Genomic DNA, 25323 nt, shown 5'->3' on the forward strand with positions numbered 1-25323 from the left:
CCATGCCGCAGTTAACATGAATACCCCACTCAGACACAGTATACTGACTCCGAGCCGACCAGTCCTTGTTTTAGCCCCTTAATGCCGAGCGCCAAACAGGGTAACAACAAGTACCATCTTTTACTGTCTTTTGGTACTGCTCTCCAAGACACCGGACAGGATATAACATACATACATCTCGATGGAAGACAAAAATCCTATTTAGCATAATCCATTTGAAATGTCAGCATTGCATATAAAGTCAAGTCTGTGAGGTATGAGGCATCAAAAACAGACTAGACTATCAAATGCCCCCTATGGACAGGTCCTTCCATCAGAGAACATATGTCAATTTCACACAAGTCCTTCTGTAGCTGAGTAGACCAGTTCTGATTATATTCTTTGAACTGTTCTCTTGGGAGGAAAACAGCAGTAGTGTAAGAGTTGGCTTGAAATGCACAAAGAAGTAGGATGTTGGATCCGAGACACACCTGATGGTTGGTGGATATCATGGCTGGTGAGCTGGCCAAGACACAAAGTTGTCCTGAGACAAATAAAACTCATACAGCCTAAAACGTGCCAAGCACTCAAGATTGATGTCTGGTAATAACTATCCTGTTCAACCGAGAAGACCATGCAACCAAGTCACTTGAACCAGACAAATACCAGCACAAGGAATAAATGCAACTGCAAATGAGACAATATCCATACACATGTTTAAGATGAAAAACCCAACTAATATGCAATTTAAATATCTTGAAAAATAACATTAATTAAGCTTTTTAGACAGTAAATATGATTACATCTTTAAATATTGGTTTATATGAGTTATACCAGAATTTCTGCAAAGTCTCATAGGTCTTTTGGGCTACAGGATGAATTGTGACCTTTTCAGAATCAATTTGCCTTATCTAATTTTCCTGAGCAGCAAGATCTAAGTTAGAAAAAAACAAAACAAATTGCTCCAAGGGAAATTCCCTATGCCTGGTAAAACAAACATGGGGCAAAAAACAAGTCAGAAATCCAAGAGGAAGGGCAAATATAAAAAATGTCACTTTGACTGAAATCCAACACAGCAGGAACATAGCATTTTAATTTTGTAGTCAATATGAGTTGGGGAAATTTGGATAAGCTACTTGCCTCAGATAACATCTGACAGAAAAGATTCAGAAATTGGAAGACCTAAATTGAATTATTGGACTCCACTGACAGCTTGAAGTTCCACAAGGACATAACAAACATTTGTGACAGATTTAATTAGGTGCCTAACACTGCTTATGTGTAATTATTGTGGCTGATCAGTGTGTCAGGCAGGAGCTGAAGCTGTATACAATAAGGTACCCAACAATTAGCTAACATGCATTATGTTTCACTCATAACTCAAACCAAGCTTCTTCGTTAGTACTTTACATGAGGTATATAATAAGCAAAGGTAACAAACCAAAAGAAACCCTTCTGCACTCAGGTCAAGGCATCTACAGGATAGAAATTCATTCTTATTTTCACTGGTCAGCTTAAATGATCTGTAATTGAGTTGCCATTTTCCATAATGGTAAGAGTAATAGTTCACAAGTAATGTCTCCAGTCCTTCTCGAACTTTTCAAGTCCTGGACAAGCAGACTTATGCCTATTTTGAACCCTGGTGGCACAATATATGACAATCATAGGAACATAGCTTATGAGAAAATCTTCACAATGCTGATTTGCTAACTAACCAGCCAAGCTACAGGAGACACCACTTATGACTTACAACAGAACAATATATCAACATAATGTCATTTTGTATCTGTTCATTATCCCTCTTCTGACATTAGTTTTGAACTTTTCATGTAGCTAGTGAAGGCATTTATGAAAATGAAACATCATGACTAAAATACCTAGAACCATCTTTAAAATTACGTCTGACCTGGAGGTAGTAGGGTAGTGTTTTCTTCTATATCTGCCCTAACTGAATTCCCCCTCAACATAGAACACATGCAGAAAGTATACCCAGAAACACATTGTAACCTAATATCTAACAGAACAAGTGGGGAGCTAGCTAACCTGGTCATCAATCGTCAGCAACCTCACCAGCAGATCGGGGTGAGATGCACATAAATTGGACATAATGCTTTAGAGACTTAGCCAAAATGTGAAACAGGAGACAGTGAGAAGGGCAGTATATTTGTGCAATGTTCATTGATCCTGTCCAGACTTGGTTATGCCCTGCAATGTGTTGTCCCTACCTGATCATCCATATATTCGGTCTCCACATCCTTCTGAACCAGCCTCCATATGTCTCGCAGGTCCAGCTGCCGGGCCAGCTTGGTGCCAGCTAACGTGTCCTGGAACACAGACCCACACAACATATCAGCTACAACATCTCTCTGTAAAAGAGAACAATGACCGCGTAAGAACTCCATAAAAGTTTAATAGGAGCAATGCTGGTTAGGGTGTTAACTTAAGTAGCATTGCACCTTTTTTGCTATAATTACTTCATGAAAGTCCTTCCATGAAGTTAATGTGTTTTTTGTTTTATTTTCATACTGATGGCAAAAGTGTATATAGGTTAAAGGAAAGAGGAAGTTAGGAAAGGAAGGTCTGTATAATTATTTAGGTATGATGTATTCAATGTAACACTTACATGGATAACCTGACATGCAGATAACTGGATATAAGATTTCAAAGCCCTACCCTTAAGGATTTAAGGTGTATAACAAACATGGACACACTGAACTAATGGATACAGGTTCTACTACACCAAATCAGTACCAGTTTGGAGAGTGCGGTTTTCGTAGGGAGCCTTCAGTGCAGATCGAGAGATATCTGCAGGCTGTGATTGGAGGATATTCTGTAAGATTTTTATGTCTTTCAGATGTACATCCATCCAGTTATTAAAACTGACCATGTTTTTCTATATTTAGTACTGTCTTTTTCAACATGATGACTTATGCTGAATGTGACCACAGCTATTTTCAAGTAGGTGACATTTGGTGCGAAACTGGGGGTGGTGTGTTTAGCTTCCGGTACTCGGAAAAGGAGCTGGTCTAGTCATTTTTATTTTTTTTAGTGCTGCTCTAAGGCCAAACTGTGCACACACGTACAGGTAATAGCTGTTGAATGCTTAGTTATTTAAAAAAAAATCATAACGTTACTATAGAAGTCTATGGGAAAACATTTGGTTGTGTGTAACCTGTAAGGAACTGATTAGTATGGAACTGTGACCATAAATTCCATATACCGGTACCTGCCCAGTTAAAGAAGCCTTGCACTGTGGTCTAGGATAATATTACATACTTATTTTGAGAGGATGCTTTTTACAGACCATGAGTTAGTAGTTATAACAATCTTGTCTTGTAAAAGGTATGGTACTCTTAGTTGTGTCATTGTCATTGCATTCCATTGGGGAATCTGGAACAGAATTGGTTCCCAGTAACGAATGTTTGTTGGAAGAGTTGACAGAAATGGATCAGAAGGCTTGGCTGAATGCCTGCTCCTGTGCCCTAATGGCATGGACTTTAGCTATAAAGGCATGCTATTTGCCCTAATGGCATGGACTTGTGCCCTAAAGGCATGCTATTTGCCCTAATGGCATGGACTTGTGCCACAAAGGCATGCTATTTGCCCTAATGGCATGGACTTGTGCCGCAAAGGCATGCTATTTGCTATAATGGCATGGACTTGTGCCCTAAAGGCATGCTATTTGCTATAATGGCATGGACTTGTGCCGCAAAGGCATGATATTTGCCCCAATGGTATGGACTTGTGCCCTTAAGGCATGCTATTTGCTATAATGGCATGGACTTGTGCCGCAAAGGCATGCTATTTGCTATACTGGCATGGACTTGTGCCGCAAAGGCATGCTATTTGCTATACTGGCATGGACTTGTGCCGCAAAGGCATGCTATTTGCCCTAATGGCATGGACTTGTGCCCTAAAGGCATGCTATTTGCTATAATGGCATGGACTTGTGCCGCAAAGGCATGTTATTTGCTTTAATGGCATGGACTTGTGCCGCAAAGGCATGCTATTTGCCCTAATGGCATGGACTTGTGCCCTAAAGGCATGCTATTTGCTATAATGGCATGGACTTGTGCCACAAAGGCATGCTATTTGCCCTAATGGCATGGACTTGTGCCGCAAAGGCATGCTATTTGCTATAATGGCATGGACTTGTGCCGCAAAGGCATGCTATTTGCTATAATGGCATGGACTTGTGCCGCAAAGGCATGCTTTTTGCCCTAATGGCATGGACTTGTGCCGCAAAGGCATGCTATTTGCTATAATGGCATGGACTTGTGCCGCAAAGGCATGATATTTGCCTTAATGGCATGGACTTGTGCCGCAAAGGCATGCTATTTGCCCTAATGGCATGGACTTGTGCCGCAAAGGCATGCTATTTGCCCTAATGGCATGGACTTGTGCCGCAAAGGCATGCTATTTGCTATAATGGCATGGACTTGTGCCGCAAAGGCATGCTATTTGCCCTAATGGCATGGACTTGTGCCGCAAAGGCATGCTATTTGCCCTAATGGCATGGACTTGTGCCCTCAAGGCATGCTATTTGGTTAATTTAATGGTAGCACATGCTGAATCAGCTTTCTGATCTCAGCACAGTTGTACTTGATTACTTCACTGTCTTGATCATTCCAGTACAGATAAACAACTTCTTTCATCTAAGGATGTGGTGGGGGATAATATTATGATGGCACAAGCACAAATATTAATTATTTGACTCACAAAACTCGTGAACGAATCACGGTTTGAATTGTGTGGTTAGTCTTTCGACATGCAGTAAAGTTTTCAAATACCGGGAATATTTATTTAAATAAAACAGAACATTTTAAATTATTATCAATGAAAGTGGTTGAAAGAATGAATTCTTACAGTGATTTTGCTACATACAAACCCTATTAGGACATGTTCATGATCTATCAAGTTTGCAATTTTGAAAAATATCACTAGGACATTATGGTCAGTCAATCTCCAAGAAAGTGAACAGATCTGACACCCTGTCTTATGGTCCCCCAGAGCTGTAATACATTGTTATAAGACAAGGCTCATGTGGAAGGAATAACAACACAGTGACTGAAACATGTCTGGGACCTGGGACACCATGTATCAGCATATCACAAATCACTGACCTGAGAAACTCACAAGTCTAGCATCTCATTGGTCACAAGCTGCCATGTCAAACTCTGCAGCAACACAAACGGGTTTATAAATAACAGTATAAATTCCCCGCTGAAAGGATCCCCATCAGTGAGCATGACTTGTAACAACCAGTGTTAATTACTCAAGGCCAACCACATCACAGACCATCTTCTAAAATCACCCGGGGAATCACTGAGGGTGAAGTAATCAATAGTAACTGCTGCATCAAGATCAACACAAGGTAGTCAGGTTATGAGCACAGTGACTTGTCAACTATTGTCTCACTCATATTGTAGGGATAAAGTCATTACATGTAGTGCTAATCTAAGAAGGAATTGGACAAGACCTTTGAATGACATCAACCTAATGTATATATAGGCTGTGTCCAAAGTCAAAGGTCAGAGTTCCATGGTTACAAAGACAAATCAACAAGTCTTAATCTTTTTTACAGTAACCTCTTTTTCACGTTTTTGGACCATCTGACCTCTTTCAGAAGTTATAGCTAATGTCTAGCAACATTGACCATCAATCAAATGCTATAACCTTGGCAATGCTATTAAAGGATTTTTGTCAGATATTTCATATTTCTCTGTAGGATAGCACCATGAAACAAATGTCATGTCCTTAATGTAAGATTTCAAGGAGACCACAACTATTCAAATATATGTTGACACCATAAATCTGGATTCACTGACCATAAAAAAAAGTGGGGTAAAGATAATTTATGAATCCCTATTTTGTTATTCCACCGATTCCAAAGTTCATTATATCAATTTTTTCTTAGCATACGATACCTTAAATTGTAAAACAGACAAGACTGGCTTTATGTAAATATATTCAAATATCTTTCTAAAGAACAATAAAAGCCTGAAATGTCTTCTATATCTTGTCTCCTCCTACCGACCAGAATTTGTTTTCTTATAAAAAGCTGTAAACCAAGAAATAGAAAAAATCTGTTTTACTCACCACAATAAGCTCTTTCCATAAAACATATAAACATACTTAATAATAAAGAAGGACATATGTACAAGCATGAACAACACATTTAGCATTAAAAGCCTATATTATTATTTAGACAAGCTTTACCCATAAAATCCCCAAAGTTATATCCCAAAATACCAAATAACAATCATCATACTAATGCTTTAATTCCAGCAGTGTGATATAATTACAACAGGTTGAAATACAGTAGTTGTATCAACCCCCCAACAAAACATTGATAATAGTTCATTTCATGCAAAAGAAACATTGAAAGTTTCCCTTTTGTTCTCATCATCCCAAAATGACAGGGGAGACAGAGAAAGGTATCGGATTAAGATGTTCTTTTTCCTTAGGGTCATAAAAAAAACCCATGTATAGAGACACTATTCCTTCAATACCCTGGGGGTTCTGCACCTAGGGATTAACCGTGGCAATGTAGAATTTCTTGGCAGGACAAAACAAACATATCTTAAAGTCAAATCAAATCTAAGCCTCACTTATTTTGTCTTGGGTTAAAAAAATCAATGACTAGCCTAAAATGTCAGTGGACAGAGGAGGTGTAATTTGATCTAGTTCCCACGCATGAATGGCCTCAAGTCACCCCACACACAACTCAATTTGTTGTCCTTTCGAAAGTTAATGAGGTAGGGTAATGGTCACAAGATCATGTGTGTTTACACAGATATTATCATGTAACATAGATCTAGGGTATCTTCCAGGCAATCTCAGACAAATATTACAAATGTAAGCTGCAGGCAAGTTCTCACACACACTTACATGTTACAGACATGGGTATATGTGTGGTGAAATGGGGTTTAACCTTGAGTTCAAGATTATTGAACTTGTATAGTGATGTTCATACACATGTGCGTGCGTGCGTGCTTGAACTAGTCTTGACTACTACCGGTTTTACAGTGTTAGGCCACTGAGATACCCAACTATGACATAGTACACTGCTTCCGAGCCGACTGTTACTTGTTTTACCCCCTTAATGCTGAGTGCCAGGCAGGGTAACAACAAGCACCTTCTTATAATGTCTTTTGGTATGACATGGCCATTGGATCGAACCACCTACCCTCTGCTCTCTTGGCAGATGCTCTATCCATTGCACATGGAGGCAGTTATTGGGTATAGATAAGAGAAGCACGAAAGAATCTACAGTAGGAATAAAATGAATTTTGCATGTCAAGACGTCATGAGTTATTGAGTAAACCAGGAAGGGAGGGGGGATAAAGAGGGGAATGAGTGAGTGAGTGAGTGAGTGGAGTCATGTATATTAATATTCCTGCTATATGATGACAGAAGACATAAACAATCAGCTTCACACATTGTTCCCATTTTGGGAATTTTACAAATCTAGGAACTAGCATGTGGAGTGACAGGGTGTACTGGCATTCATATCATTTAAAAAAGAGAAGATGGAACCACCATTTCAGGCCATCTATGTAAGAAAGGTTAAACCAACCTCATAAATTGCAAGCTCCTATGACGGCAATTATTGTAAATAGGTACCTGGCATGGGTAAACAACTCCATGTCAAGTCCGCTAGACATAAATAGAAACACAAATTGATACTCTCAATATGAGGATTCAGCTAAAAATCAATCGATGTGATCAGCATGCCCAAATGGAAGTGCTAATATAGAGGCTGCTATTTCCATATATAGCTCTTGGTTCCATTATTGCTTCAAGGCCACAAATTTACTTTAAATTAAGTCTCGATTGATCAAGCCCTGAAAACCTAGATCCCACAATGATGCTTGTGCAAATAGATATATCTGTGGCTCTTTCCACTGAAATTGATGGTGTGGGCTGTTCACTGATTGCATCAAATTGTTGCATTTTATCAAAAGATTAGTGGGGTCACTTTGCTCCAATATTTGATACACTTGAGGCAGCTCTAATAGCCATGATGTGCTCACAAGGTGACCTCACTCTCTCTTTAGTAATTATGCCTTGCACTCTGATGCAAGGCTGTTGTGAAGGCAAGATAGACTTGATGTCCTTGACGGAAGAGAATGGAGAGGTGCAAGCAGTCTGCAATGGTCAGCATGATGTGAAGCTCACATTGCAACATGGGAGCATAGAGAGTGAATGCACAGTTTGGCAAGGGGACACTGCAAGGTCACATAACCTCCAACTCCTCATTTCAGTTGGTTCAAACAACAAGCATGGGGTACTGGGGAGTACTTGCCTTGGAATGGAATGTGGTTCTTGGGGGTAGAAAAACTAGGGGTGTAAGACAATGCGTTTGCAACATAAATGAGAACATCTCAAAAAAGGAAAAACAATATTTGCCCTCAGTATACCTTTGACATAAGACAAACTCACCTCGGTTAATGCAAATGTCTGTCTTTGAATGAGTCACATGACGTTAATCTTGTTATTGCAATTGTTTCAGGTTACTTCCTGGACTGGACATTGACAGGTCCTTAAAATGGTGCATTAGCATACACTCTTGCAACATGATAAGTGTCCTTTTGAAGATCCTCTATGATGGGCCTGTACAAAAGCTAACTGGTCACTAATTTCTAATATTGATGCATAAAGGAAACAACTTCTTTCATAGGGTTCCTTCCAAAACTGGTATCAGATTCACCATTATATTTATTAAACAAATTTGCCTGACTGATCCTACAACCATCCTTGCTATTTACAGTGTATTTTTTGTTTCCATTCTGGCATACTGTGCATCCTGCATCCAGCTAAATCATAGACAAGATTTTAGACATTTGTTGCTGCAAGGTTAAAAGTATTGTTTGAATAGTTGGAAGCTGGTCATCTTATTTGATTTAAACCTATTTTATTGAATATTCGGTGATTTGGCAAAGTCTAAATCCATGACCATTTCTGTCAGAAGCAATCGATAGTTGATACAACAGGAAATAGGTGGCAGAAATAGAATGAGGCGGGTAGCCAAAAACTAAACTGACCTAAGGGCGAGATGGAACGCAGTAGAGCCATCTAATCAGGGGTGATAGACACCGGAGAGTTCGATGGGCCCCGCTTTGGGTATTGGAGAATCAGCAGCATCTCGGATTGGTGACCTTTAACCACCAGGGGTCCAAAGCTGTGGATACCAGCGACATCTTCCAAGGCTACCTCACAGAGGTAGTGGCTGGTGAAGACAGTGTCGGATCACCAGAAGCACCCTTCCATGATCGACTTGAAGGAGCAGTTACTGTGAAGAGCCATGGAAGATGCAACCGCTCTGATCTCATGGGGGTTGGTAGCCTTGTGGAGGTCCAATCCTGCAGCTTCATAAGCTTGTATGATGACAGCCCAGAGCCACAGGGAAACAGTATTCCAGCTAACCTCTGACTGCGACCAGGTGTTTCTTAGACTTGCAGCAGGCTTTTGACCGTCATATCTGGGTGGTGTTGCCAGCCGCATGGAGCCACCTTGTCCGGCCTGGACAGTGCATCTGCCAGAACATTCTTGCAACCTGGAAAGTGCTGATTTCTTTTACGAGAAATTGTGGGTCCAGGCTGACCAGGCTGTCCACCAAGTCGAGGAAGCAAAAGGTCCGGTTTAGCAGGGATGTAGAGTGGAGAGTACCCTGTATCCGGAGACACCCAACTATGGTGATGTTGTCTGTGTAGCCACAGCCCTGAGACTGTCTAAGTCGCCTGTTTCGATGCATCCACTGCACACCAACTAAAGGAAGGCACCAGGAATTGTTGGATCGGACACAAGAGTAGTCAACCTCAGCTGGTCATAACATGGGATGGCGTGAGCAATCCCAGGACAAAATGGAAGCAGCTGTTGAAAAGCAGGAAGCAGAAGGTAGATGAGGCCGTCTACAACTTGTACAAGACTGCAAAATTGAAAGGTCAACAGCAGGGGGGTCTCTGAACTTGTCTGAACTTGTCATGACGTGACGATACGTGGAAAAGTGTGTGAACCAATACCAAATCCCATGTAGACGAAATAAACCTGCTCCTCAACCACTGATGTAACAAGTATGGTTCTGAAAGATCGCATCATGATGAAGCATGGTGCCTCATGACTGCCAGGCTGGTAGTGGAGGTCCTCTGAAGTTAGTAACTCAGTCACATTGGTCGAGTGGTTGCAGCATTATGTTCAAGTAAGCATGCAAACTAATCTGTAAAAATATACTGCACTGCTCCCATTAGGTCAGCTGACCTAATTCTGGTAGGAGAAGTTGACAGAGAGTTCTTGACACGTGACATTTACATCATCCTGCACAGTAGCTGAGAAAAACGCATTTTAGCTGGAAATGTGGTGCCCAGCTCCACACACAGACAATCCCTCAGTGAACTGGTAGACAAACAAGGGGTGTTTCTGAGCTCTGTGAAGAAACGCCGGGAGCGCCATGGAAGAGTCTCTTTGAAGAAAGCTTGCTCTAGGTCAGGGTAGAGCAGCACTAGCACCGATGCTGTCGACGTAGAAGACAGTGGATCTTGTCATCAGAGGGCAGGCCAGTGTAGGAGCAAAAATAATCACCATGATATTAGAGACGCCTTGTCCTGACCAGTTAATGATGATCCCCAGAGGTGGGTTCCCGGAGCTGTCAAAAGGGCTAAATGAGCATGAACAGTGAAGATCTGCAAGTTCTGGTACAGACGATGTCTAAAAGCCGTGGGAACCCAGTTCAACGAGAGATCTATCGCCCTTTCTGTGTACAAGAAAAAAGGTGGAACTTCACTCCAACTCACCACAAGGCCAGGCAACAAATTTCCGATTCGATCAAAACTGGGCATGTATCGGCCAAGCGGATGGTCGGAGGTTTTGAAGAACCGGTCATGCGACGCAGGTAGTCAACTAGCATGTGAGCTCCATAAGCTACATCAAAGGGGTGAACCGGGAAGTCATCTCTCCTAAAGCGGGTCGCTTTAAACGACAGGGTTAAGGAGAGTGTCGCAAAATCCTTGTCCAGAGGTGAGGTGAGAACGGTCAACATAGGATCTGGAAGTAAGGGCGTCGGAGGGACCCTATTCCCATCAGAGCATGGAGACGGCACAACAGAGGTGAAAAGATCAGCCATCCAGGCATCAAGTTTGATTCAGACCAAAACGTCTTTTCGGTTGGAAGGATCCCTCCGAGGAATCTGAAAAACAGTCACCCCCGACGGAGAGCGGCTACGGGAGCGACGACAACATCGAAAAGACATGGAGCTGCGCCAGGACGATCTAGGCCGATGAGAGTGTGTGGTAGATGCAGTCAGTAGTGGCGCTGGTGAGGCAAGCGCCGATGGCCCAGGATCACTGTGAGCACCGTGTAAGAGACATGAGGCACCAGGAGTGCTGGAGAAAAGTCTCTTCTGAAGAGACGTAAGCCCATGATAGCACGTTATTAGTGGTGGGGATGAGATTGGGTGACAGTATGGGTGACAGCAAAGGGCAGGGTCGCAAATTTGATGGGGGAAGGTGCTTCTGTGGCTTCAGACATCCTGGGGTGTCTTGACGCTTCCTGACTACTTGTAGGTAGAGGGAGAAGGCTGACAGCGACAAGGGACTGCAATCGCAACACTGCAACGATGATGTACAGGGTTCCGTACAGTCTAGGCAGAGAGGATGAGGATCCCGGCTGATGAGCTCCCGTGGCAAAGTGTACAATGAGGTATAAATTCTGTTATATCATAAGTCATATTGATGTAATGGGAAACAGGAGGCATATTGTAACTGAAAAACTGAAAAGTTTACACGTGAAAACAATTGCATGAAAGTAGTGCAAAGCAAAGCTTAAAACACATACAAAACAGTGAATAATGAGTGAGTGAGTGAGTGAGTGAGTGAGTGAGTGAGTGATTGAGTGAGTGAGTGAGTTGGGTTTAACGCCGCTTTTAACAGTATGCCAGTTATATCAGGGCATGTCAGCTTTTATGTGGGAGGAAAGCCCGAAGTGATGCAGGTATCAGACATTTACCACTTCGGTGAAACCCACGAGCACGGGTATGGTGCTGACAAACCTAGAAACATAATCGGGGTGAACCGGGATTCGAACCCATGATGGCGTGTAAACAGAATAATGGATTATCCATGCCAATGAAAGAATTCAGAATGCAAGATATGAAATCGTGGCCACGTGGCGAATTCAAAATGACGGATGGAACAACAATACACCTGTAATATTACTGTGACTAGAGCCACAAATGAGCGGAAAACGTTTTAATATACGTATGGGAGTACCATAAAAGGCACAAACCATAAACACAACATAATATAAGAGGAAACAATGTTTAAATAAATAAACAAAGGATGCTGGAAATCGGTAGAGCCTTGAGCACAGAATACACGTCCATCTGTGCAGGCTGACAAACCAGTAATGTGCTCTTATGTGACGTTATCACTTCCGGATCACGTGCCGTCTGTGTGAGGGTGCTGCCTCAACTGGTTGGAACAACTGTTCTTCAGCAGCTGGACCTCTCACAGTTCGTCTCTCTGTGAAAACCCCCCAGCTAAGTTAAAAAGTGAAATGAATTGGGCACAAGTTATTACAACTTCGTGACCAAAACAGTGAAACTACCACAAAACACAAGCATGCATCAAATTGAAATAACTCATCACAAAATTCTAGATGATACTGATACAGAACTCGATGTACCGAAGTTGAATCATACTAGATTTTACTGGAAATGGCACAAGCCATCCATGATCAATGAAACTGTTATTGATTAAATGATTCACACCATACCTTTTCATAAATCTCTTGTAAATCTGTTATTGTACCCGCTCATAATAACCCAACATGTGTCCCATGCATAATAATTATCAAGGTTAAAACCATTCAGGTAGATAGTGACAACAAAACCCCTCAAAGTACATTATGTCAAAAGTTTCGTAAAAGGTAATTTGTACCCTAACATGATCATTTAAGACTGCAGACTGAACTCATCTTTGTGATGGTTGTGTTCACCGGCAGTGATTTTGCTTGAGGCAAATGGCATCAGTAAATTCTTTAAAATATGGTGTTAGAAAATTTTCATTGGCCATTTTTCTATACTATTACCAATTTGGAAACGAATCTTTGGCCATTTGGCCAACAATCAGTCATTATGCTGGAATAGGAATCAATTCAAAACCCGGACTGGCTCAGGGTATGGCCAGCATCATTAGTTAAGATGGCTACCACAGGCTGTTTCACTCAAATTATTCCTCACCAACATTATGATTTACCAGTGGGAAAATGTCCAATATCAAAGAGTTCCAATGCCAATCCTTTTGTATTCAAGGTAACTAGTAGACACTGGTCATGAAATGGAAATGGAACTGATTCAAGGATGAAAGCAGTATGTCAGGAGGGCTCCCTTTCTAGCATCTCACTTCCTGCAGGGCACAGTCAGATGATCCTTCATTCTGACATTTGGTACAAACTGAAGGCCAAACCAGAGAGTAAACATGACTCACCTCAAGATCATTGTTCCTATGCTTTTCTCTTTCAAAATTGAGAGTGGACTGCAATATGTCATCTTGTAAGTCAGAAGCCCTTACTGAAAATTAAAACATAATTATTTGTTTATGAAGTTTGGCGTATGTTATGAAAAGCAAGACCTTAGATTGTTGACTGAGTTGGTTGAAACAGTAATTCAGCACCATAATGATATGTCAGTTTCAAGTTGAAGGAAAGACCAAAGTGATGCAGGTCAGATATATATATACCACTTTGGAGAAACCCATGAAGGCGGATATGGTGCTGACAAAACAAGAAACATAATCAGGGCAAATTAGAGAACACAAGATCAGCTGATCGTGGCATGGCTTAGAGATGCAACACTGAACAATAGATTGAGGTGCCACTTGGTTCCAGTGATGAAGCACATACATATGATGGTAGTCAGTGCACATTGAAATTAAGCGCAAGTTCATGAGCATGAGTGATTGTATGACACTTGAAACTGGTGTTGTATAAATAAAATGGTGGGGACAAGAAGAATGGGCTCAGGAACTGAAATGCACGTTACTGTGAATCACTTACCACAAGCCTACCCAACCCTTCCACGAATGACATGGCATGATCAACCCAACCCAAGAAGATGGGCAAAGAAGATGACTCACAACTGAACCACATATAATTCAATGATTAATTCCATATTTATGAAAGAAAAGAGGAACCTTGTTGAATCACATCAATCAATAAAATGTTGATCAAAGCCATAACTCAGAATGTTAAAGAAAATGTATCATGCTACCAATTTGTCTTACTTGTGTTGACAAGTGAATGAGTGGGCAAAGCCATGAGTATTTTAGCATGCATCAGTAGCAATCTGTGTTTCCTCGCTATTGCGCCCTTCAATATAGCGTTAACTTGGTTATAGCGAGCGGTAACGCATGACTCCCCAAATTTATGTACACTTTTAATAAACTCAAGTTTTACACTGAAACAATGTTTTTTCCCATTGCAAAAAACATCTCCAGCTGATTACTGCAAGCACTCAACACCAGAAATACCAATCAACAAATCTTAACATAAGTTCGCAATCTAATCCTATTGTTACACTATCTGATTATAAAAACATGTTTGTTGTACATCTAGACTTATGTTTGTAACATATTTTATTAATTTTATTAAAATTTTCATTCAATATTGTTTACATTAAATTTGGCGAAATTGTGTTTGAAGGGATCGGTAGATCCCGCAACTCACTGTTATATATAGCAACCACTGTCAGATTACCGCTATTGACGACCTTGAAACAAACTTAAGTTGACAGAGAATGGATACATATATCATAAATGCCATACTTTGACTCGTTAAAAGTCATATTTGTTGTAGTTTGACTGTTAAATGTCAACAAAGTTTTCGCGATCCAGAGAGCGTGGGCCTAAACGGGGCCTATATATAGTAAAGCTGCAACTAAATAACATGATATTTGAATATATTACTCCTCAGAAAAATAACAGTTTAAGATACTATTCTTCTGATCATTGCTTCAAAATTCTTTAAATTATATTATTGGGTAACTTATAACCGAATCACAGGAAGATTGGGAGAAAACGTGTGTACAGCTGATTGCTGTTTCCAGCTTAGTTTATGAGACAAAACACACAGTAATCTTAATCTCAGCATATAAAACAATGCTGTGCAGAAGAAGAAATACAATTTAAATGGTAAATCATGTCAACTGATATTTTATCTTAATTATTTCATTTTTTTATGGACCAAGTTTGTTATACTGTTCGTTCACCTGAATTCTCTGAAGGGATACTGTGTGTTTTCAACTTAATCTTTTTTCAAACTCTGAAACGTGCAGCGTAGATCGTGTTAGGAAGGCAGGGCATGTACCCCCTAATACTCCACCTCGGCTAAACCGCTGAGCCTCATCTACCCCTAATACTCCACCTCGGCTTAACTGCTGAACACTCATCAATTATTTGGACCCCCAAGGTAGCGTTGTAGTGAGGGACCACTGTAATACATACACAATGATGGAAGAAAAATAGGTACTTACATTCAGATTTATGACATTTCTCAGCTAGATCTAGATTGGTCCTGAAATGTAAAAATAGTGTTCAGATAAAGACATGTAGTTTCTTAACTGATGGGATCCAAAATGCAGTTCTGCCTTCATTGCTTTCGATGATCACAAATAACTGAAAAAGACATTTTCACTCATGCATACAGAACAACTGATCTTTACATCCTGAAACCTGATAAATATTTCTTGTGTTTGCCACATAAAATGTCCAGTATTATTTTCATAATACATCATTAAAAGTCAGTTAAGGACATTATGAAATAAACCCAATATAGTACTGATGTAATTACTGTCATGATCAACACCATGTCACAAAATATGAGCGTTTAAGTACCGCATGTGAAATATTGCCTTCTTTATGCATACAAATTGAGCATGAATGCAAACAATTTTAATTTCGAGAAATTGTTGATTAGAAGTTACATTTAACCAATATTTCTATTCTGTAAGAAATAAGCTCAATGTTCAGGGTGTCGTGGTTGATTTTCTTCAAACTAATATTGAAATCCCCATCTAAAATAGGCATAAGGCTTCTGTGCATGTGCAATGATACGACATCATGTGAAGCGTGCTTCATGTCGTAATCCTGGGACCACCCATGTTCAAGCCATGAGCGTAAAAACATATTACTGAGAGTACCTTGAACTAAACAGATAGACCCCGGTTAATCTCCGTAATATTGTAATTGAGATCAGTTTAGCTTGTTTAGCTGATCACATTATCCGAATGAAAAACATGAAAATAAACTTCTTATAGTCTGGAATGACTCTGAATTGTGTCTTTGTACAATGTCATGACAAGCATTATCTACCAAGGTATATTCCCCAACACCCCACAGATTCTTGCTTGGTTTCAGATTCCAAGACACTACCCAATACATTGATTAAAGTATCCCATAGCATCATTTTAAAGTGACTAACACATTATAATCTTTGTCAGATTCAAAATAAGCAGTTCAGAGGGGTCCTCAGATCCTTGAAGATATGTGCTGCAGTATTTTAATCTAAGGATTCCCTAAATATAATTGTTAACATAACCCGATGACAAGGAGCTCTTGACTTTAATCCATAAATTTGACCACTGCATAATTTGACAGATTAAACTACGAAACCACATAAAATGCTTATGCTCTCTTGAACCATTCCTGAAAGACATGCACAAACCTGCTTTTGCTTCTCTTCCCAAACAAACGTGAGAACATGATAAAGCAAGAGGGGTCTTCATTGGTCATTTACGCTATTCCTAGGTATCCTCCATGATGACACGATAACACAATGTCTTGGTCCACTAGCAACACTGACTGCATGAAGTTTCCCTTTGTAGTTGTTCAGCACACACACAATCACAGAAAACAGTCTCCTTCCTCGATCAACACTAACTATATGAAACTCTTGTGTGTTACTTCAGAACAACATACATTCAATGTTAGAGAAGTGTCTTCCATGATTAAGACATCATCAAATATCCAAAACAGCATCCTTGCAATTGGATCTTTACAGAATGCACAGTTGACAGCAAAATCATTGAAAATAACATGCTATATCTGATTTCTGTACTTCATTGCAAATCAATACCGGGGTAGTGTTCCTGTGAAACGAAATTTAAAAAAATCAGTTTAGTAATTCTTTGAAAATAAAACTAATAACATATAATGTATGTTAACAGTACACAAGTCATAAGCAAGTCACAGCAATGGAATAGTTTTTTGTTGCTGGTTCTTTAAACACACAACAATGACCTAGAGGTGAATTCTAAAGCTGCACCTTTGCCATCAACCCTAAGCAGTTAAAATCACATTTACACAGAAATCTTGTCAGCGTGAACACTACACCAGTAATCCAATGGTACATGATCCCGTCAAGTAATACAGCAATCCTGGAGTGAACGATGCATCTGGGTGTACACAGCTATCCACATACTAGTCAATGACAACATTTCAATGGTGAGTACAGACCCAGACGGTAAACAAATCAATTCCTGCTAGAATCACCCAGTCTTGCAGCCCTAATCGAGCCAAAAATCCAGTTGAGTCTGCAGGTAAAACTCTATTATCCTAATGGAGGCAACACATGTAGTGTCACAGACATCTGAACACGGAAATACACACATGCAGGTCACAAACCTGACATTTCGGAGGTGGAACAATCGCCGCTAGTCGCTGTAAGGAGGAGGGGCAATTTCCATTTCAATACCTCTAATTCAGACTCTAGCAGCCTTACTATGGTCACATTTTACTCTGCAAGTCTTTACAGAATGAGACATCTATTTTTACCAATGTGTCTGCATGCATTCACATTTAATTCATAGCTGATTCCACAGTACATTTGTTAAAATGTCCTGCCAAAGCATTCTTGTCATGCTTGTTAAGTGTATAGCAACACTGATGGTTAGAACTATTCCCTCTAGACTAGTTGCTTATAAACAAATGTAGAAGGATACACTGAATTAATATCATTCTCTTGGAGTGCAAAGTCAACATAATGTAACTTGATCCGGAGATGAATATGACCCTGGTTGATTTCAGGACACATAGGTTTCAATCTGAAGAGGTTCGTCAATTTAGATGATATCAGCTTGTGATCCTGTCTTGGGTCAAGTCAAATGGGAAATGTGTAAGTGCACACAGATTTCTTGTAGATTAACTCCTAATCTCACTACTGGGTCATGTTTCAAATCTATGTCTACACTATGTCTATCACTACACTGACTGTTTTGTCTGACATCCCAAGACTAACAAGACACATAACCAAACCCAACAGTCACTTGGCGTCTTCGTCTACAACAAAACTCACTTTGTTCAAGGAAACTATCAACACTCCACAGGAATATTTTAACTCCAGTTCTCATAATCAATTTCCATGTCAGCATGGCAAGACATTTTCGAGGTACTAAACCACCATGTAGAATTCCTCTGGGTCACTGAGACATACACCTTAACCTTTGGATAACGGAGCAAAAAATCCATACATCTAGAGGCAGAGGAGTTTGTCCAATTGTTTGAATGGAAGCGAGGATGGAGCTCATCTTCCTGCCTACCTAACTTGTGGAGGGTCTCCAGACTGAGTCGCTGTCTGTGACATAACGAGTGACATGAGAACAAAACTGTGCTCTGGTAACTGGGATAAAATTATGCTTGAGTCTCAATAGTGTATTGGCATTACCGTACTAACATCATATAGCACTCCACATGCATGAGCAGAACTTTTGACAGCCAACAATAAAACACCACCTCTTGCTCAGTGCCAATGCGTAATCGTTCAAGCTGCATCACTGAATCCAGTTTGATTGATGTTTCAATATACACCAATGTCACACAGCACTAGCAGCAAATACATATGTCAGCTACATGCCACCAATATAGAAGGTCCATATCCCTCATCAGATACAAGATATTACTCAATATTCTTTCTTTGTTGGCAATCTAATCTGAGATACCATTCTTGATAATAAAGGAATCAGCATGTGTTATTTCATGGTGCAAACTGAAAATGTAAAAAAAAACTTTTCCTCTGAAGTAAATGGTGCATAATTCCACAATGAAGAAATATCAATATGTGAAGCTTTTGTAGTCAGTAAAAATCCACACTTTAACAACCTAATACAACAGGCATCTTGAGATAAAATATTCCCTTGACAAGAACAAAAATCAATGAAAATATTGTTTGTTATTTTGAGAAAAATGGATACTAAAATCTGTAAGGGATTATAAAAAAAATGTATGGAACAAAATGTATGAATAAAACAAAAAGAAAGCTTAATGATGTGAATAAAATATCAGTGAGTCATATTGGACAGCTAGCAGCAACAAATAAATACTTGAAATATTTCTTATTTATGTACAGCTTTTGCAATGCTTTGATTCAAGTTCTAGAGTTTATGAGAATCTCTTTACTATCACAAATAAATGTTCACAATACATTTAGCAAGTCAGCACATTACTACAGAGAAAAACCATCGTTGACAACATTGTTCTGACAATACTGTATCTGACATTTCAGAATTATAGATAGATAGGTAGTTTGATGATTAATTATATATTCCCTTTTCATTTGAAGCAACATTATAGGAATCTATTATACAAATAAGTGACAATGATAGTATGATACATCAAGTTGCTACTGATACATAAATATATAATATGTCTTGGTTCTCAAAGATGCTGAAGATAGGACACTTTTGTTGGCAAATTAAGTAAACACATTTATCCGATCAAATGCACTGAAATCTTGAACATTCTGAACCATTAAAGAATGTAAGACCTAGCAGCAATGTCAAGTCATGTTATGCAGTGGACAAAATCATTATATTCCTATTATCATAACCATAATCAGACTTATTCCATTCTATTGTCTATGCATGATCTAGGTTTAGATAGTTAATAAGCCAACCTCAAGTGTGAGGATGTGAATGTTGGTTTCTGCCGCAGTTATCACTTGTCCCAGCAGCCAGCAAATATTAAATGACACACTAGGTTGTCATGGTGACTTCATTTATGTGCATCCGTTGATATTCTGAGATACAGTAGGTCCTCAAGGCCTCGAGGTTGTCCTAAGAGTAGACAGATATGGTGATCGGGTAGTCAGGCTCTATGACCTAGCTGCTTCTTATCATTATAGTCAGATGGCATGGATCATTTCCCATATTTTCAGTCACATGCTTGTCTGGTCCAGACTTGATTATTGACAGGTTGCTGTGATATAGCTGGAATATTGCTGATTTGGGCATCAACCATCATTCCCTCACTCACAAAAGCATTTGGTACTGGTGACCCACAGAGCTAACCTTGGTGTAACAGCTTCATCCAGTAACACCAATCAACAGTACCCAGGTTGTTTCAGTACGTACCAATACTACTGTCAGTCACTGTTTTGCATGCTCCAAACCCTGTCACACTTTCAGGACAAAGGCATAAGCTGGATTCATTCTTACATTGTGCAATTTCTCTCCTGTATTCATAACTGTGAAGAGGTAGAGGATAAGCTGCATGAAATACCATCACTTGAAGCCCTCCCTGACAAGCTGCAGCCTCCCCTAGACCACCTTATACTGATCAATAGTATCAAGACCTGGCTTCTGCAGTCACTTCAACTCAAACCTCCAGCTTGTTTCAGACAAAACCAAACTGAGCAGTTCGGAAAGCTTCATTATGCATGGAAATTTGTAGAAGACAACCCTAAAGACAAGATTTAAATCTTTGCACACTGTGAAGCATACAAATAGTGAATCAATGCTGGTCTGTGAATTTCAGGAGTAGATTTAATGTTCACTTTCTATCCTTAAACAATGACAGGGAAATTCAAGAAGGATTTGGTAATACACAAGATAATTCCCAAGATGTATTAATAAGCACTTAACGAGGAATAATTTGGGAACCTTGCCTGGAAATGTCAGTGTCTAAAGATTATGATGGATTGAGGTTAACATACATACATCCGTGGCTATCAATTAGAAACTTGATTCTCCATGGCAGATGGCTTCAATGCACAATGAATTCTTGACTTTCAAAGATACAGAGACAAGTGTTTTCCAGTTTGTGGTAGAGGTAAAAAAAATAGCGTAAGAGAATAATATAATGAGGTCATTCCAATATCAGACTAAATCCATTACCGACTTGTCTCACTGATTTTAAGAGAAAAAAACCCCAAACATTTCTCAGTTTTGCAATTGAAAGTGATTTCGACATAGGGTGCACAGCAATTTGATACACTAAGCACTCATGGTAGAATTTCTTTGATAAGGGTGGATGATTTTAAAAGACTACCTATTAAAGACTAATGACTTCTGTTTCTGTCAAATACAGTAATATATATATATATCAATGTTGAAATCAAGAGGGTACTGGGGTTCTTCAGATGTGCAGCCACAGCATCTGAATCTATGGACCCCTGAATCTTCAATTTTTAACACTTGAATTTCATGCATAACATGTACTGAAGTTGGCTATTGAGTTCTACAATGTTTCAGCATCCATAGCATAGCAAGAACACTAAGGATAGTGTTCACATATTGTAGATATGAGGTGATGCAACCTGTGTCTTCTGCTTCCATGATACCATGGGATCTTGGGTAGAATATTTCTCCAGTACCCATTGCTGGTAATAGCGCATGTAGAGTTATAGAGTCTGGACCAGACAATCCAGTGATTGACATCATGAGCATTGATCTACGCAATGGCGATATAATGACATGCAACAACAAACTATCCCAACAGTCGCCTCTTACGACATGCATAGTAGCTCTTTCGGCAAGCATGGGTTGCTGAAGACCTATTCACTACCCAGATCTTCATGGGTCCCATTGTTGGTAATATGAAGCTCTTTGACTTGTCTGATTACAGGTTATTGCACCCTGATGGCATTCAATGAATTTGTAATATTCCAGCTCTAGCATGGGGGTCTGTAAAATAATGGAGTCTGGACAAGACCAACCATATTGTTGAAAACAAGAGCAACCTTTCACACCATGAGGGCAGAGTAAGATCATCTAATCCATCATCTCTTAGGCCAGTAATGGAGAGCCTGGAACCTAGTCGAACGGGGTTCCCATAGGGGTCAGTATAATGGGCGAGGAGAAGCCAAGGGGATGTAGATTACAGTAATTTATAACAATGGTGTAACTCACAAGTAGAGGTATCACAGTGAGTGAGTGAGTATTGTTTCACACTGCTTTTAGCTATAGTCTTGCAATATCACGACAAGGTACACAAGAAATGGGCTTTACACAATGTACCCATGTGGAGAATCGAACCCGGGTCTTCAGTGTGACAAGCTGTTTTAACCACTAGATTTCCCAACCGCCCCTGGTATTCACAGACATGGGTCATAATCATAACAAACCTAGGATGTTAAAACTATGATCAGTGGATCTTGTCATGGCTTAGGGAGACCACTCTACACAGAGACTCCTGACATCTTAGTCCACTGAGACACTTGTGCCCTCAACATCATTATTTTCCTCAAAAAGGACATTCTTATTTTCAATGAAATGATATTACTCACCTCACATTATCAATGTTTGAAATTAAGCATGAACGTTAATGGGATTCAGGTTTCTTTATCCTTACATACTGGTGGGTTTAGATTCATTGATATTAGTATTCTACAGGTTAACTTCAAAAGGCCAATGCGCTGTTTTCTTCTTGCACCAACTTTAATACCAACAATAGGAAATTATCTGTCAAAAGGTTATGATTGATGATATTCAAAAATGCAAGTGATGAGAAATATGTGAGTGGATTAATCTACAGCTGAATCCTGGGCCTTGAATTCACCACCACAAAGTTAACAAACATGTCACATCACCACCTATGACATAATTTGTGACATAATTTCACTGTCCTGTTGTTGCATGGATGTAAATTGTTATGCTGCTAGATGTAAACAGTATTGATTTGAGAGACATGGGAACTTTCCAAAATACCTTAGCATTGGAAACCCTTTTTGACATGTAATACTGCTTGTTTGTCATGACCAAATAACAGTTTTTGCACATGTTTATATACATGCAAAAAACATGAATGCATGTGAACATTTCTGGGTGCAAGTCAGGCCTTAGGGTGCCGGAATTCATTTTTCAAGCAAATTTGCTTCATCTTATCAGCTCAATGGATGCAAGAATTTGAAACCTGATGAGAATTGTCATAAAAAATGCCATGGGCGAAGAAGTTAATTTCATTCGTGACTACACTGTGAAGAGAAAATGAAGCTCAAATTGATCCGTCTCTCAGTCAAGAGATAAGACAGAGCCTGTCCTGACTTATTGGATCAGATTCTGACAGTTGTGAGAAGGCAGCATGACTGGGACCATCTAGATGGTCATTGTATATCCTGGTCAGGGTGTCCACTGATGCAAGCCTGTACCAGTCTCATAGTTAATATTTTGCAAAGGTGGTAAGACTATCTTGACACAAACCTACCATTTTGAAGCGATCAACACATTATGTGACAGAGTGACAGTTGTTTATGCCTCAGTCAGCAATATGCATGCCTTAGCTTCACAGTGACCTGCAAATAATCAACTCTGGACAAGGCAAACCTGTGTCTGAAACATGAGCAATGATCCATGTCATCAGGGTACGATGACATGCATCCAGCCAGGTCACATGACCTCATGATCCCCATTGTAGTCTGCTTTGATACCAAGCATAGAGGGTAATGGGGACCAATAATCCACACATGATATATACAAATAAGTTTGGATACTGGTATATGTAAGGTAAAACTGAGCATCTGTAAATCGTGTAGTAATGCCTGATGATTTTGTCTGACCAACTGACATACTATCTAGTGTTTTTCTAGATAATTGTACATATCACAACATTACAACACAATGTAATGAATTCTCCTTTAGTTATGAAATCACACACTGAAGTCTCCTACTGTAAACCTTCCAAATTAATTACAAAAGTTTGACTAGGGAACGATGCGGTAGCTAGTAATCATTTAGTGTACATAATTACTAGTAATAAATCTTTTTACATTGTGTGACATTGAAATTGGTCTGGAGCTCCGTAGGATACGAACACCAAAATGTTGTTTAATGCCATGGTCAACAATAAAACTACATTATGCAGGATTTATCTAGGGTTCCAAAATAAGTGCCCTTGGGAGGCAAATAGGGAAGAAATCATTAGATTGTTCCAAATTGGAATTTCTAAAAAATTAAAGCTCAGAAGTATTTTGGCATTGCTTTCAATGTAATAACGTAAATCTAAGCATTATATCCTTTACTGGTCCTTTTAGCAGTGACATATAAGTCATCTCTGCAAACACAAAACATTAATACTTTTTTATTCAAATTTGGGACTGCTTGCTGAAATTTACTGCAGACTTGGGGCAGATAAATTCCTTCATGGCAGCCTGTAAATAATAATCATAGTCAGTAGGCTGGAAACCCACCCAGAAAGAAACCTTTTTGTTTTTCAAAAAGTTATGTGAATATCATGTGTGCAGTGTTAGTAAGCCGGTCGGTCCTCTTGGTCTTGCTGTTTCACATATTGAAAACTGTCAAAAATAGTGCTTGGTTTTGTGCTGAAGGTTGAGATATATTTCTGTTCAATGTTCATGGCATACAGAAACACATTACAAACACATAAACCTCACAAATACACTTCCGTTGTCTTGGGGAAAATTTACTCATAAAGTGAGTATTGTGATATTGTCCTTTCTTCACATCCAGATTTTAAACTTTGAATTACGTTTACAAAGATCTATCATGTATTCCAAATGTGTAAACTCTGTCAGTGTTAATGATTTTCACCATGGTTTAGCAATAAGAAATTAATGACAACACCTAAATTGGGTGCATTTAGAAGCATAGTCATGATGGTCATAAAATTCAACATAACATAAGAATAGTCTGTCCATCACTCCATGATAAATGTCAGTATATATTTAACTGACAACTTCAACGTGTCCCAATGCAGGAAATGGTTACAAGCACCTCGCACCCTGTCAATGTGCATGGTGACATCAGTGATACACCATCCTACAGGGTTATGCCATTCCACATTGTCCCAGGATATTGTGAGAAGGTGAGTGAAGATGTTATATGAGGTGTGACAAGTGACTGCTTCCTGCTCTTGTCATGTGACAGTTCAGACTCTGCCTTGTGTAAGGTACAGTAATCTTGTGAGTATCAAGTAGCTCAACATGGGATACAGACAGACCTGTTCACAGGCTGACATTCTTCAGCACTACATTTCACAGATACTACATAATATTTGTTGCCAATATCATATTCATTAGGAACATACGAACCACTGAAGTGTTTGTAACCTATATCTTCTTAAA

General features: G+C 39.5%; 1 protein-coding gene across 1 annotated transcript in view; it reads right to left on the reverse strand.

The window, feature by feature from the left end:
* LOC139475356 (inositol 1,4,5-triphosphate receptor associated 2-like) overlaps window positions 1-25323 on the reverse strand; it is a 165820-nt gene that overhangs the window by 104504 nt on the left and 35993 nt on the right. The window contains exons 15-17 of the mRNA XM_071258582.1: window positions 15506-15546; window positions 13464-13546; window positions 2205-2303 (exon numbers count right to left, since the gene is read on the reverse strand). Coding sequence (XP_071114683.1) covers window positions 2205-2303; window positions 13464-13546; window positions 15506-15546 — 223 coding nt within the window. The remainder of the gene's footprint in view (window positions 1-2204; window positions 2304-13463; window positions 13547-15505; window positions 15547-25323) is intronic.

The sequence above is a fragment of the Haliotis cracherodii genome, unplaced genomic scaffold (genome assembly GCF_022045235.1).
Source record: "Haliotis cracherodii isolate W230 unplaced genomic scaffold, xgHalCrac1.p SCAF_3, whole genome shotgun sequence".
Lineage (NCBI taxonomy): Eukaryota > Metazoa > Mollusca > Gastropoda > Lepetellida > Haliotidae > Haliotis > Haliotis cracherodii.